The sequence below is a fragment of the Trachypithecus francoisi genome, unplaced genomic scaffold (assembly GCF_009764315.1).
Source record: "Trachypithecus francoisi isolate TF-2019V2 unplaced genomic scaffold, Tfra_2.0 Lachesis_group11, whole genome shotgun sequence".
Lineage (NCBI taxonomy): Eukaryota > Metazoa > Chordata > Mammalia > Primates > Cercopithecidae > Trachypithecus > Trachypithecus francoisi.
In genome coordinates, this window is record NW_022681456.1 from 128,276,752 (window position 1) to 128,291,734 (window position 14,983).

Genomic DNA, 14,983 nt, shown 5'->3' on the forward strand with positions numbered 1-14,983 from the left:
CCTCTCAGCAGTGAGGACCATCCTTCCTGGAGGCAACAAGCTCTCTCCTTTAGCTCCATAGAGTGTGTCCTCACACGCACTGGGCTCCTGTCCTGTCTTCTTCCTGGCATTTGGAGATGCACCCGAGCATGTTGCTGTGCACACTCAGCCCCATGAGCCCATCGTGAAGGCCACAGGAGAACAGAAGCAGCAGAGCGAGGTGGGGAAGGAGGCCAACACCAGAGTCAGACAGACCCCGATCTGGAGCCCTGACTCCATCAGTTACTGCTGGGTGATCTTAGACAGCTCACTCCACCTCTCTTCACCTGCTTCCTCATCTGTAAATGGGGTAATTGCAGCTCCTGCCTCATAGGGTTACTGTGAGGACAAAATGAGCTGATATCCTTGAAGCTCCTCGCATGCAGCAGGCATTCGGTCCACGTTAGCTACTGTCATCTTTATAGTGATTCTGATGGTACTGTTTCTGGCTGTCTGTTTCCTATCTGGGAACCTCTGTATTTCCCATGAAGCCTCATTTCCACACTTCCACATGAGCATCCCTTCTCTTGCAGTGAAAGTGATGTCAAGCAGCTCTGGCTGCAGCTGAAGAAGGATGAACCTCATTTACTATCCAACTTTGAAGATTTCCTGACCAGAATCTTCTCCCAGCTCCAAGAAGCCCATGAGGAGAAGAATGAACTGGAGTATGCCCTAAAAAGGTGGGTACCCCAGTGTCAGCCACTTTCTGTAACTATGTGTGAAAGAGACACACAGTGCACTTTCTCTTAGATCTTCTGCCAGAACATTGTGTGATGCCTCCTTATCGCTGTCTGCCAAAGTGGGGACCGGGCTGTATGTCTGTCACGATATATATATTTTTAAGCTGTCCCTCACCTTTATAAGCTATATATGATAGGCACTATTCTAAATACTTTTTATACACTAGCATATTTAGTCCTCACCACAACCCTTTGAAGTAGGGGCTGGTTATCATTTTGCACATTTATTATCTGCACATTTTGCAGGTGGAGGGTTGGAAACCCAGAAAGGTTAAGTAGTGCGCCCCAGAAGGCACAGCTTGTAAACAGTAGAGCCAGGACTCGGAGTGAGCTAGCCAGGTGCCCGTGACCAGAAGAAAAATCACTCTGTTTCCCTCCAGGCAGTAAGGCCATCCCCCAGTGCCAGATCAGCCTACTTTGCAGAGGTGGCATGTTTGGTAAGGTGACCTGTAGCCCTGCTGAATGTCCCTCCTCCTGGCCGCTTTCTCCCGTCACGGCCTCATGTATCTTCATCCGCCATATTTGCCTCCAAGACCTCTCCAGGAGACAGGACCAGGCAAGTTAAGCAACATCTGAAGAAGCTACTGAAGAACTGAACCAGAGTCAGAACAGGCGGGTATATCACAAAACTGGGGCAAGCCCACTAGACACCAGTCCCTTCATGAGAATCAATGCATGGTTATGGGCACCGTGCTGTTCTTAGTCCTTTAACACACATTTACAGCCATGAGCTCGCATTTTGTGAACGTGGACTTAGACGTGGTATGACTAGGGATGGTTCATAACCCTGAAGGTGAGGCCAAAACACAGGGCTGGGTTTGAGTAGAGCTTGGAAGCATACAGAGGAGGCCCTGCCCCCTGCTTCTGCCATGAAATCTTGTCCACACCCAGAGATTTGCTCACGTTCTGCAGGAATCCTCAACAATCCCGTGGCTATGCGGTTCCAGAAAGCACCTGCTCCTCCATTCAGATACTTCCAGCAAAGCCTGGAAGGCAGTTTCAGAGTCTGTGCTGAAATAGTCTTAGAGTAAGCGTGCAGCCTCTGATTGAACAAGAAGAGATCACCATGTGTCTTGCTGTGTAGATCATCTATTTACACATTATTCTGAGTCCCTGCTCCTTTTCGTCTTGTGTCTCCCCAACCTCAACTCTAAAAATAACTTGTAGATCATCTATTTACACATTATTCTGAGTCCCTGCTCCTTTTCGTCTTGTGTCTCCCCAACCTCAACTCTAAAAATAACTTGTAGATCATCTATTTACACATTATTCTGAGTCCCAGCTCCTTTTCGTCTTGTGTCTCCCCAACCTCAACTCTAAAAATAACTTGTTGAGGTCCATTGGGTATACACAGATCTGGGGAGAAAGGACTTTTAGGACTCTGCATTATGAGGATGCTGAGGCCCTGGAGGAAACATAGTTTGGCTGGAGGACTGTTAAGAACATTCTGGGGAGAGGCTCCCAAAGCTCAGAGAAGGGAAGGATTAAAGGGTGTATTTTTATGTAGCTATTACCTAATTAAGAATCAGACAGAACTGGCCGGGCGCGGTGGCTCAAGCCTGTAATCCCAGCACTTTGGGAGGCCGAGACTGGCAGATCATGAGGTCAGGAGATTGAGACCATCCTGGCTAACATGGTGAAACCTCGTCTCTACTAAAAAATACAAAAAACTAGCCGGGTGAGGTGGCGGGCACCTGTAGTCCCAGCTACTCGGGAGGCTGAGGCAGGAGAATGGCGTGAACCCAGGAGGTGGAGCTTGCAGTGAAATCTGGCCACTGCATTCCAGCCTGGGTGACAGAGTGAGACTCCGTCTCAAAAAAAAAGAATCAGACAGAACTGAGTTTGAGTCTTGATTCTGCCATTTACTAGCTATGCAACTTAGGACAAGTTACCTAACTTCTCTGGGTCTCAGCTTCCTTATCTGTAAGACAGGGATAGTATCCATCTCACAGAGTTTTGAGTATTAAATGAGATAATGCATGTAAGTATTTGGAACAGTGCTGGCACATAAGTATCCAATGAATGTCAAAATAATAATTATTAGTATTTTAAATAAGTATCTTTGTTAGTCTTAGAGGATTTGTCTGGCTGAAGTGGAGAGTTTGAGCATCAGTATAATCAGAGGCTAAGTTTAAGGATCCCTGTATCCTTCCAGACAACAGTGTAGTGACTTGCTGCTCAAAGTGTAGTCCATGGACCAGCAATGTTGGCATCACCTGGAAACATCTTAGGAATGGAGAGTCTCAGACCTCACCCCCAGCCCCACTGAATCTGCATTTTAACAGGGTGTCCAGGTGCTTAGCGTGTAACTTTGGGAAGTGGGAGGCTGAGAACGAGGAGTTCTGGGTTTGAGGCATGTATGACTTTGCAACCAGCTAGCTCTGTGACTACTCAGATTTTGTGGCCTCTCTTGAGGCTTGGTTTTCCTATCTGTAAAATGAGGGGACTAGATTAGTTGCTGACCCCACTTCACCCCTTCTCCCCTCTGACACCCAGCACTGATCACCTGGAGGAGCCACAGCAAAAGTTAAGTGGCCTCTCCCAGAAAGGAAGGCATTCTTCTCTTCTCTAAGGAGATAATTGCAGTCTGAACCGGTGGGCAATTACCCAGCCTTAGCCTGGCGTCTCATCTGCAAGACCTCCTCTGCTGGCCTGCATTTCTGCAGGAAGAAACAAGTGCTCCTGTCTTGCTGGAGAGCTGCTTAGCCCTGATATCCATCTTTAAGGGCCTCTGTTAGTGGTTTGTCCTCATTTAGTAATTGTGCTTGAAACGTTGTTGAGATAAAAGTCAAGCCACTCTTGGCTGCATATGCACAACCAGCTCATCCGAAGGTTCCAGCCTCTCCATGCCCATCCTCAGTCAGTATCCCTGCCAGCCATGCCTGCTCTGGAGTCAGCTGATCAAGGCCCACTCTTGGCTAGGGAACTGTGTTGGGATTGGGGACTCACTGAACTCTGACCAGTCCCGTTCCAGAGGCATTCTCCAGATGCAGAACCTGAGAACTGCAGACCGTATTGAGCAGGACACTGAAATAGGAGGCAGGAAGGACTGGAGCCCCTGCCCAACCACTGGCACTTACCAGCTGTGTGACCTCAGGCAACTTGCATTACCTCTCTGTGCATCAGCTTCCTTATTGGCAACCTCTGATGTTTTCTACTAGAGCCTCTTTCAGTCTCTTCTATTTTTAAAAGAAAGGTGGGTCGCACCTTGCTGGTGGGCCTGTCTATAAAGGCACTTGCAACTCAGACGTCAAGCAAGAGACTGGAAATCCCAACAGGGTATAGGATATGAAAATGGGATTCTTTACAAATGACTCAGGGTGAGATTAAGTGATTCTGAGACATCTAGAAAGTGAGTTTGGAGGTGTGAGGTTGTTTGTGGGAGGGACATTTTCAGGTTTTAGAGAGGAAGTGGGAGGAAGCTTTTGGGGATGGCCTGATTTGGGAGGGAGCCTAGAGGAATCCCGAGGAGAAGAGCGGGTTCTGGTGAGCTGTGAGACTATCTCCCAGGCACCTCCACATGCTCACTTTTCATTATAGTGGATGACATTTCAATGAGCGCCTATCCCGGATGCTGGGATGACAGCTCAGGTCACGACTGCTGCATGTCTGCCCCGGGCCAGGCACCGGGGGAACAGTCTGTGTGTAACCAGTAGCTAGCATCGAACCAGCACTCCCTCCATGCCAGGCTCTGAGTTCAGCAAAGGGAACGTAGAGTCCCTCCGCTTGAGGAGTTCGTGATTGCACCGAGGAGACGGCACTTAGATGCCTGGAAATTCTGCACAAGACAGACCAGAAAATCCTCCTGCAAATGAAACCTGAGACAGCATTGCCATGGGCAGCATAGCCTCTACTTTTTCTCCTTGTGCAGACCACACACCTTTCTCCCACAGGGCCAGAGAAAATGAGGCTGACCTCTGGGGGAGTTCGGCCTTATGCAGGTTAGGCAGGACACACACTCCTGCCCCCAGCCTCCCAGGCTGGGCCACATCCCCCAGGTGGCACTGTGGCTGTGAGTGGGAAAGGCCCACCCCAGCTACCTCCTCACATTTACCCCCACTTCCTGGGAGGGAGGAGGTGAACTGAGGTGGCTGAGTGCTAGGCAAGCCCTGGATAGCGGAGGCCAGGAGAACCCCTCAGAGTGTCCTGGAGCATTGTTAGAAACAACCCAGAGTCCTCCTTACTCATGGCCGTGAATTTTTTTAACCTGCATATCAGAAATAGCAGCAGGGAAGGGGTCTGGGAGCATTCAGTCTCCCTCACCCTTGTCCTTTTGCACAGAAGTTGAAGAAATTTCAGATTCAACCCCCTTCTGGGCCTCCGCTTCTCTCCAAGGAGGGAAGGTGAGACTCACACGGAGCAAGTCCCCTCTGCATTCGCAGTGCGGATGTGCGGAGGTCTTCACACTTCAGCATGAGGGATCTAGTGTAGACATTGGGAAGAACTTAGAATTGGGGATGTCTTTGCCATAGAAAGCATCCTCTGCATTTACCTTTTTCTGCAACAAAAGTTTGAGATCTCCAGGGGATGTAGAGCAGTGCTGTCTGGAGGCAGCAGTAGATCTAGACTTTTCACCAGAACCACTTTGGGATGCCAGAGGTCCCACCCCAGTGGGGGCCAGTTCAGTTGTTTGAGGTGGGGGGCTTAACGTCTGTATTCGTAATGTGTGGGGGCAAGGGTGAATTAGGCAGTATCTGAGTGGGGTGCTTTGAGCTCTGAAGGAAAGTGCTTTCTAGATCAAAGGCCAGTCCCAGGCTGTACTCCGGGAGGTCTCCAACTCAATCCTCTGCAGCTCTGTAGCCTGGGAATACCAGCTGGCTGCCTGTTTGGCATCACTGGTTGACCATACTCGGCCTTGACAAGCTTAGCAGCAGTCCCCACGCCCTCCTTGGAATCAGCTCCTCATCTGCACAGTGTTCCCTTGTCCATCTGAATCAGACCTCAGGCTGTTTCTTGGGAGCTCACAGGCTCTTAAGTTGCAGCCGCTATCAGCTGCCATTCAGCCACTTCCTGTCTGCAGTGATTCCCTGGGCTCTGGGAAGGTGTCCAGACCAGGAGGAAAGCACCCTACAGACTGACAGGCAGCCCCAGCTATGATGGCCTGCACCCCCACACAAGCCTGAGGATCGGCAGCCTGTGTTGTGGAGCCTGGAGGACAAGGAAGCTGTCCCCGAAGCTTTTCAGGGAAGAGATGTCATCAGATCGCTGGCCCTGCCTCCAGTTAGGGCAGCAAATAAAGCGTCATATTCCTGGCAGGTGACCCTTACATTCCAGAGTTCTTCGTGACCTTGGGGAAGGCCTCAGCTTCATAGTTCTCGAATGGTAGGTTGCTTAGATTTACCAGAGGATTTTTAAATTAAAAGGTAGTTCCCTCTCCGCTAGAGAATCTAAATCGGTGTGTCTCAGGGAAGGGGCCCAGGAACATGCACCATAGCACACATCCCAGGCGGTTCTGATACAGGCAGGCTGTAGACCACGCTTTGAGAAATGCTGCTCTAGCCAGTTCTTCCAGAATCAATCAGCCAGCAAAAGGTACATCCCGGGGTGCCCTTCCAATCTGGAATGCTAGTCCTATTCTTAGGGTGAAGTTCTCGGTGGGGACTCTAGGTGACGAGGTTGTGACTTAATCAAATGCATGTCTTCTGTGGGTTTATTATTATGTTGAGCACATTGTTAACATTGCCCTGAGAGCAAATTGGAAAGTGAGGACTGTTTGTGCTCTGTGTACACCATGGGCATGATTTGTAAACCTGACTAATAAAAAACTGTTTGCTTTATAGAATGGGATAAAGCTGCAAAGTTGGTTTATACAGGCAGCAGAGTCTAATTTGGAAGAAACCATCCGTCTTGAAAATCCAATTGGCAATTTCACAGTCTTTGCAGAATTTTCTACAAACTCTTACATTTTCCTTTCATTCAGCTCTACTCTAATCATGCATGTATGTGTGTGCACGTGCATGCACCCACTTGTGTGTGAGAGAGATGGAGACAGAGAGAGACAGAGATAAGCAGATAATTACAGAGACCGAGATAGACTGATTTCAGGGGAACAAAACTCTAAACAGGATTTTTCTAGTGGGAGCTTCTTAGCTGTCAGAGGACTGCAGCTGCCCTAAGAAGGTGGCGGAGGGCAGTGGGGAGTCCAAAACCCTGCTTACCATTCCCATTCCAAGCACAAAACTGACTGAGGCTGAATTTGTTTCCATGTTCTTCTCTTGCAAAGAGCAGACTTCTTGAGACTTCTCTAGTCGAGGGTCTTTGTTCTGTCATCAGCACGTTGGGCAGGGAGTGGGAGGGAATGTGGGTAACATGGGGAAATAGGAGTCAAGCCCTTCCCATAATCTTGCCTCTCTTTGACCATAGCAGTGCGGACTGTTGACCCCATACCTCGCTCCAGTTCGTGCTCACTCCCCAGTTGACAGATTCCAGGTGTAATTTGGAACACTGACAATTCTAAATGCAAGTATATGGAGTTATCTATTTTACAACCTAGGCTGCTGGGCCAGACATTGTAGTGATGTGAATGGAGCCACGGGACCCGAGTCAAGGCCTGGATTCTGCCCGCGACTCTGACACTTGGAAATCTGGTGACTTCACTGTTTTGATCCTCATTTTCTTCACTTGAAAAACAAAGACGTAGGGAGTACATCAGCTTTATAAGCTTTCATTCTGTGATGGGGAGGAGGGATTCTCCTCTTTGCGTCTGCCTTTGCCGAAACTTTGCAAACCAGGAGACGTAACTGATCAAACCACAGCCTCAAAGACACACATACAATCAGAATGACAACTCTCCAAGGCCAATGGCCATTTCTGAAACTCTGCCTTGAGTTCAAGCTCCTGAAATGTACCTAAATTGTAGAGAAATGCCATTTCCTCTCTGCAAGGCCAAGCCTACACTTTCATTTACAACCGACAGAAACTACATTTTTCTTGGAATGATTTTAGCACACCCCTGCTGACAACCTAGGCAGGGGAATGGATGACTTTCTAAGACCCTCTGAAATCCCAATAGATTTTATTTAAAAGGGAGGACAAAGAGAGGAGAAGCACGAAGAAAATCTTTTGACCAAGCAGTATTCCACAGCAGGAAGGCCTTGGCCCATGTGCCATTAGCTGGAACTCCAGTGATGTTGAGTATTAATGCTTCGCTCTGGCGTAGCACCTTAACTCTCAGTGTGCAAAGCACTTTGTGAAGGTTAATTAATTTTCACAGTTCCTGTGGGAGGCTGGCAGGATAAGTTAATGCTAACTACATCTCACCTTCCAGTTCCCTGCAAATTATCTGTAAAGGCCTCTCAGAAGCTACGCTTTGTATTTACATTAGACTCATAAATTCTTCACCCCTACATCCTTCTCACACATCCCATCCTCCTCCCATCCTTAGCTCCCCAGTAACCCAGCACCAGACGTACACGTGAGCGCGCGCGCACACACACACACACACACACACAACCTTTAGAGAGGGACATTTGCCAGAACCAGACATCTCGGATGAAGGTGTTTAATCCCCTGAGCTGGACCTGGGCTTTCATCTGGGTTTTCAGTAGGACTCATTCATTCTGATCCATCACTGCCCTTATGGCGTCCGCAGTATCTCGCTGTTACTCTCTCCCCTCTGCTGTTGAAAATCTCCCTATTCTGAACTCACCTCTTCTTAGCTTTTCCCCTGAGAACTCCACCATCCTTCCCACCACCAGAGCAGGTAGCTTCCTTCACTTCCCCCTAGCAGGGCTCTGAGGTCACAGGATGACTGTCAGACAGAACCTAGGAAGGTTCTTTTGGGTCTGCCTCATGGTGTGTAGCTTCTTCTGTCTGTGCCTTTCCTCCCTGCCACTATAGCACTGGGCTCGATATTCTTAGATGCTAAATTATACAGAGAGTATAACTTCAATCTGAAGTATTTTGCCCAGGGTCATACTGTAAGAAGGGCTTAATCAACACTTTTCAATGGGATGTATGGACGTCTCTTTCCACATTTAGTCTTCTCTATTGAGCCTCCTCAGGTTTTATCCACCTCTGTGTCTTCTATCCCCAAGTCCTTCACCATTCCTGCCCACATTTCTTCACACCACGTACACCAAGCTGCCATTTGATCCTCCACCCCCCACTTTCTACTTGACCCTTGGCTGACATCTATAGAGCAGTAACTCTCAAATGGGGTCCTTGGCCTCTGGAGAATCAGAAAACTTATTTAATTAGAATTTATTAAATGCATCTTATGGTGTTAGACGCTTCCACATGCATTATCTTTTTTAATCTTCACAACTTCTATCTAAAGTAGGTATTACCAACTGATTTTTCAGATATAGAACACTTCAGGCTTACTGAGGTAACGTGACTTATCCAAGGCCTGAAAGTTTGTAGATGTCAGAACTGAGACTTGAACCCAGACCTTCTAATTCTGGATCTAAGAAACTTTGAGGCAACCATACGCGTGTCAGCAAAGGGTCTATGACCTAGACTGCCCTGAAACATGCCAGAAGAACTACCCAGCTATCACAGGGAAAGAAAAGGATGGGGAGGATAAATATGAGTGCTCATGACTATTGCTAACTCTGCCTCCTCCACATATTTGTCCTTCTGTTCCACTGAGAACTCATGTCTCTTGCCCTCACTCCTCTTTCATCTACCTCTTCTTCGTCTCTCCCGCATTATGTAACTCAAAATGATTAGGGTCAGATAGTAGAAAATGGAATAATTAAATAGATACCACTTGAGTTCTGGGAGCCAGGTCAAGAAGTGTTTTGGTTTGTTTTTGTTTGTTTGTTTTGAGACGGAGTCTCACTCTGTCACCCAGGTTGGAGTGCGGTGGTGGGATCTTGGCGCACTGCAACCTCCACCTTCTGGGCTCAAGTGATTCTCCTGCTTCAGCCTCCTGAGTAACTGGGGCTACAGGCGTGTACCACCACACCTGGCTACTTTTTGTATTTTTAGCAGAGAGGGGGTTTCTCCATGTTGGTCAGGCTGGTCTTGAACTCCTGACCTCAGGTGATCTGCCCGCCTTGGCCTCCCAAAGTGCTGGGATTACAAGCGTGAGCCCCTGTGCCCAGCCAGAAGGAGTGTTTTGAGAATGGCTAAGAGAAGATAGGTTGAATGGCTATGCCTACATGTCACTAATTAACATCTCAGAGAGCTCTGCTACAGATTGTTGTCCTCATTTTGTCTAACATTTTTCCAGTGGCATGAGTAAAGGAAGATAAAAAGGGAATGTTTTGAAGTAATGAAAAAAGTTCCATCCATAAAGAAGATACAACATATATTAAGCTTTATGCGCCAAACAACACAACAGCAAGATACATACGGCAGAAGCTTTTAGAAAAAATAAAGAAAACTAGGCTGGGCGTGGTGGCTCAAACCTGTAATCCCAGCACTGTGGGAGGCCAAGGCGGGCGGATCACGGTCAGGAGATTGAGACTATCCTGGCTAACCCGGTGAAACCCCGTCTCTACTAAAAAATACAAAAAACTAGCTGGGCAAGGTGGCGGGCACCTGTAGTCCCAGCTACTCGGGAGGCTGAGGTGGGAGAATGGCATGAACCCAGGAGGCGGAGCTTGCAGTGAGCTGAGATTCGGCCACTGCACTCCAGCCTAGGTGACAGAGTGAGACTCCGTCTCAAAAAAACAAAGAAAAGAAAAGAAAAAATAAAGAAAACTTAATAAAAACCAGACTTTAGACTTTAACAAATTTGCTTCAGATTTGACACATGAGTCACGCAAAAGTACATGCAAGATTAAAGTATGTGAAACCGTCAATGAACACACTTTAGAGATGAATATAGAATCGTGTGCCTTACAAATAGAATATATATCCCTCTCATAGAAGTTGTGCAAACATTGGTCATGTTTGTGGCTACAGAGGAAAGATAACCAGTAGATTCCAAAACCATTTCTTACTATAATATAATAAAACTAGAAACCAATAGCTTGTACCATTTTTAATAAACTGCCTTTTAAATAACTCTCAGATACATTAAATGACAAAAACCAACATTATAGATTGTTTAGCCTACATCCTGATTGAAGATTTAAAATGTCAACAAAACTTGGAAGGTCACTGAATACACCACATGACCAACTGAGACCTGTTAGCATAGTGACAGGCTAGAAAGATGGACTAGAACTAGCAAACACGAAATCTAACAGATTTACATTTGAGATGTTGCTCTGTGTTCAAAACGCCAATGGCAGAAGCACAAAGTAGAGGAGATACAATTCAGCAGTACCATCTTTAAAACAAAAATGATCACACAGACCTAAGATTTAGAGATTGTAGTTGGCAAATGGGTTCAGAACACATCCACTGTTATGTGGCTGCCAAGAAAAGTTAATGGGGTTTTAGGCTGTAAGAATAGTTATACAGCATCTGGAACAAGAGAGGAAATAGCTCTGATCTGCACACATCAGACTCATACACTGGACATTCAGTTTGGCACTCCCATAGCTTGAGAAAGATCATTGCAGCCCATTTGAAGAAGCATGAAGGGAATTGTAAAGGGGTTTGTAAAAAATCCACGTGAGACACAGTTGCAGGAAGTGGAGAGGCTTGACCTGAACCCTTGAAGTCTTGATGCCATTCTGAAATAAAGGCTTTTATGCAGAAGAGTAAGGTCATGGAAAGACAGATTTCTGTGAGCCAGAATATCCCAAAGATGAAATGACTACTTAGAGAAACAGCAAGTTCCCTGTCACTGGGGGTATTCTAACTTAGTCTGGGTAAGTACTTGACATGGTATTATCACAAGAATTTTAACACCAGAGAAACAGGTAGTTAGATCAGACAAACCTTACAACTCTGAAGTTCTTTAACTCACATGGTATCTAGTGTTCCCTCAAAATGGTCCATGAGCTTCTGAGTTTGGTACCCAAAATTGTAAATTGAGTTTTTACAGGTTTTTGGCATTAACATTTTGAGTTCAGGCCCTGCGGGTGACATAAATGCCTGCGTGTTTATAATCTAATTGAGACAACACGAACCCAAATGAAACAGTTGTTCAGGACTATTTAAGATTAATTGTTAAATGATCAAATGAAGACATCTGTCATCCGAGTTCAGAGAAGGGGTCATGAGGGTTGGAATAGATGGCAAAATCTTCACAGAGAAGACTTCAAAGTCTGTTTATATGCATTAGGCAATATAAGTGGTTTTAGAAATTGTGGCAACAAGGATGTATATGATGAGCAAACATGATGAGTTGGCAGAATATGGCGAGCCTTGCTGAATGTGACTCACCATATGTGTACATCTTTTTAGTGTCTCTTGCTGCCAGTGCCCGCACAGCCACTGCAGGGCTCCTGCAGACACGGGCTCCTGGCTCCTGCTCACACACAGTCTGGGTCTCTCATGGATTGGTTTGACAGGCACTTTTATTGACTGAGCTATTTCTTCTTCATCTTCCCAATTGCATCAGCCTTTCCAAACCCAGCAGGTCTTTTATCCTTGAAACCAAGACCCTCTTCCCCTTGGGGAGTACTGCCCTTTGCCCTCCACAGCCCATGATTGTAATGACAACAGTAAATCATCCCTTACATTGACTGAGGGCTCTGTGGTTCTGACACTTTCCACATCCACTCTCGTGTGTTCTTTATGACAATGTAGGGAGGAACATAGGGCAGGTACCATTCCAGGATGGGAGGAGGTCAGAGCACTTACCCAAGGTCACACTGAGGAAAGGAGCTGGTTCTGGGATCCGAATGCAAGTCGTCTCATCCCTGCACTGGTTTAGTGACATGACTGGTATGCACAGCACCTTAATCTTCCCCATTCCTGGGATTAGTGTGTTCTAACCCAGTCTTGTCATAGTCATTCAAGCCTGGAGAGTCTCACAGCAGGCCAGCTTTCCAAAAGCTTGGTTGCATATATGAGTCTGGTTGGGCCCAGGATCTCGGATGCCCACCTGGAATCCCAGGGCTTCTTTGCAGTAGGCCTAGCCTTTGTGAGTCAGGGCTAGGAGGAGGCACTCTTCAAACACTGTATCTATCTTCCTGCCAGTTATTTTTTAGTGGTTTGTAAAATAACTTAATTCACATACCAGCAAGCTGGTATGCAAGCGTGAAAAACCTAGAGTGTGTTAATTTAATCAAATAAGACATAGATTAAAGTTAATATAGCACACTTAATTATATTATAGAATTAATGCCCTGCATGGTTATTAGAAATAAATGGTAAGCCATTTATATGAATAACTTTATATGAATTGCTTTAGCAGAGCCAAATCAATATTCAAGTTTTTCTCATCTTACTTTATTAGTTTTACAGTATTTATATAGCTGGAATCTCAGTCTGGAGTTTTCCTTGATATCATTTACCATCTAGCATCTGAGTTTCTTCAAACACAGGAAGATAATTCCAGGGACCAAGAGAAATCATCTTGCTTTCTGAAAGTTCCTTCAAACTGTATCTGCTTCTGTCACTGAAGTATCAGGGTCAATAGCATGAGCCTTTTTCATTACTTTTCCTCCAAGATTTTGTTTTAATTCTTATGAGTTAACTCAGAGCAAAAGAAACCATCCCAAACATCGGTCATTTAACAAGAAGAGATTTCTTACTCAGCCAAAAAGAGTAAGGGATGCAGGACGTATCCATAAAGACAGGGTCCCGGCTTGCGAAGGTCTGGGAGGACTGTCATCTCTTGCTGAGCCCACCCTGGGCCGTTAATGTACAGTCACTCAAAATCAAGTTTCTGGTCTTGGGGGTGAGCCAAGCAAGGCAACTCCAAGGCTGTGCTCTGTGATGAATGTCCCTGACCATGGAGTCTCACACATTGTTCCTTTGTCTGGGTCAGATGTGTGGTTTCTGTAAAGCTGGAAGGATGCCAATCAACATGACTCCTGTTCCTTGTTCCCCTGTGCACATGGTGACAATGCTCTCCCAACAGGTGGCAGGTGAGAAAGGGGCAGAAATTGGGCTGTGGCAAAGCCTTGGACAGCAGAGAAGGTCTGGTCCTGGATTGGAGGCCCAAGTGGACATGGGAGATAGAGGTTAAAATGATGGAGGGCTCAGGGGAATAAATATATTCCCATCCTTGATGTTCAGTTCAGAAATCTTCCTAGTACTTCTTAAAATTGAGAACTTCAATTATTGAAGTCTCTTAAATAAAGGGCGCAGTGCCATCATTTAAGTTTAGAATGGCAGGGGCCGTGTGTGTGTGTGTGTGTCTGCTGCATGTTCAAAACAGGTCTTGAGAGCCACATCAGCCTGTTCACAGAGCCTGGAGTTTCCTGAACAGGATGGGGAGAGGATCGGGAGTAGGAGCCACAGAGAGGATCTTTCACTGCATGGTCAGCAAAAAAGGCATGAAAATGCAACTACCTGGGAATGTCAATAATTCAGTGTGATAACTCCCAGTTTCAGTTCCAATGCTAATACCAGATCTTTCCTGTTTGAATTTGGAGGGGCATTAGAAGTTGGATGTATCATGGGGAGAGGGAGACACAGAAAAGGGTCATCCCTGGGGATGACCTACAAACCTTGTCCCCATAGCTGTGTTTGTCTTCATCTCCCTATAGGAGCAGAGTGCCTAGGTGCTCACTTTCTGGTTGGGAAGAGGAAAGAGTGGGGAGAGGATGCTGAGAAAAAGAGTGGGGATGAGGACATCTCATTGTCATCGCCATCCTCCAACCAACCTCGCCTGTCTCGCACTGTCTGCTTGTGCCCTGGAGCCTGAGATGGCACGGGCACTAGACATCGTGCCTTTTGCTTTGTGGTGGGGGGTGTGGTAGCTCTTGTTGTCATCATCATGGAATCTCTTGAGAATCTCATGAGAAACATGGATCACACAAACTCAAGCATACAAGGAGAGTCCTCTGAGAGAGCAGTGATAGAGGGTCCTGATGTGGACAGGCAGAGAGAAAGCATGCAAACAGGGACAAAATAAACCAGGAAACAGAACAGGAAAGAAACCCACACAATGCAACTTCATATAGTCTATGAGCGTGGGGCTCAGCGGGAACAGGGATGATACGTCTGGCAGAGGCCTGTGGGCTTGTGTTGAAATAAAGTACAGTAAAGGGAGATGGTCCAGGGAAACTTCACCGAGGAGCACAGGGATCATCTAGGCGTGATGGCTGGGGAATGGGGGGAGGAGAGGCCACGTGAAACCTACCAGTTGCAGGGGCAGGTGCCACAAGGCCTCTGTGGTCTGCATGCCTTGTCAGGTTAGCTGATCCTGAGGGACTGATCTTGTAGCCTTGACTGACCTGACCGATGCTGTCACCCCCACACCCACA

General features: G+C 46.7%; 1 protein-coding gene across 5 annotated transcripts in view; it reads left to right on the forward strand.

Annotated features, from left to right (window-relative positions):
- Positions 1-14,983, forward strand: part of CRACR2A (calcium release activated channel regulator 2A) — a 132,780-nt gene that overhangs the window by 70,258 nt on the left and 47,539 nt on the right. For all 5 annotated transcript variants that reach the window (XM_033223167.1, XM_033223171.1, XM_033223169.1 and 2 more), the window contains one exon: positions 552-698. In XM_033223167.1, coding sequence (XP_033079058.1) covers positions 552-698 — 147 coding nt within the window. The remainder of the gene's footprint in view (positions 1-551; positions 699-14,983) is intronic.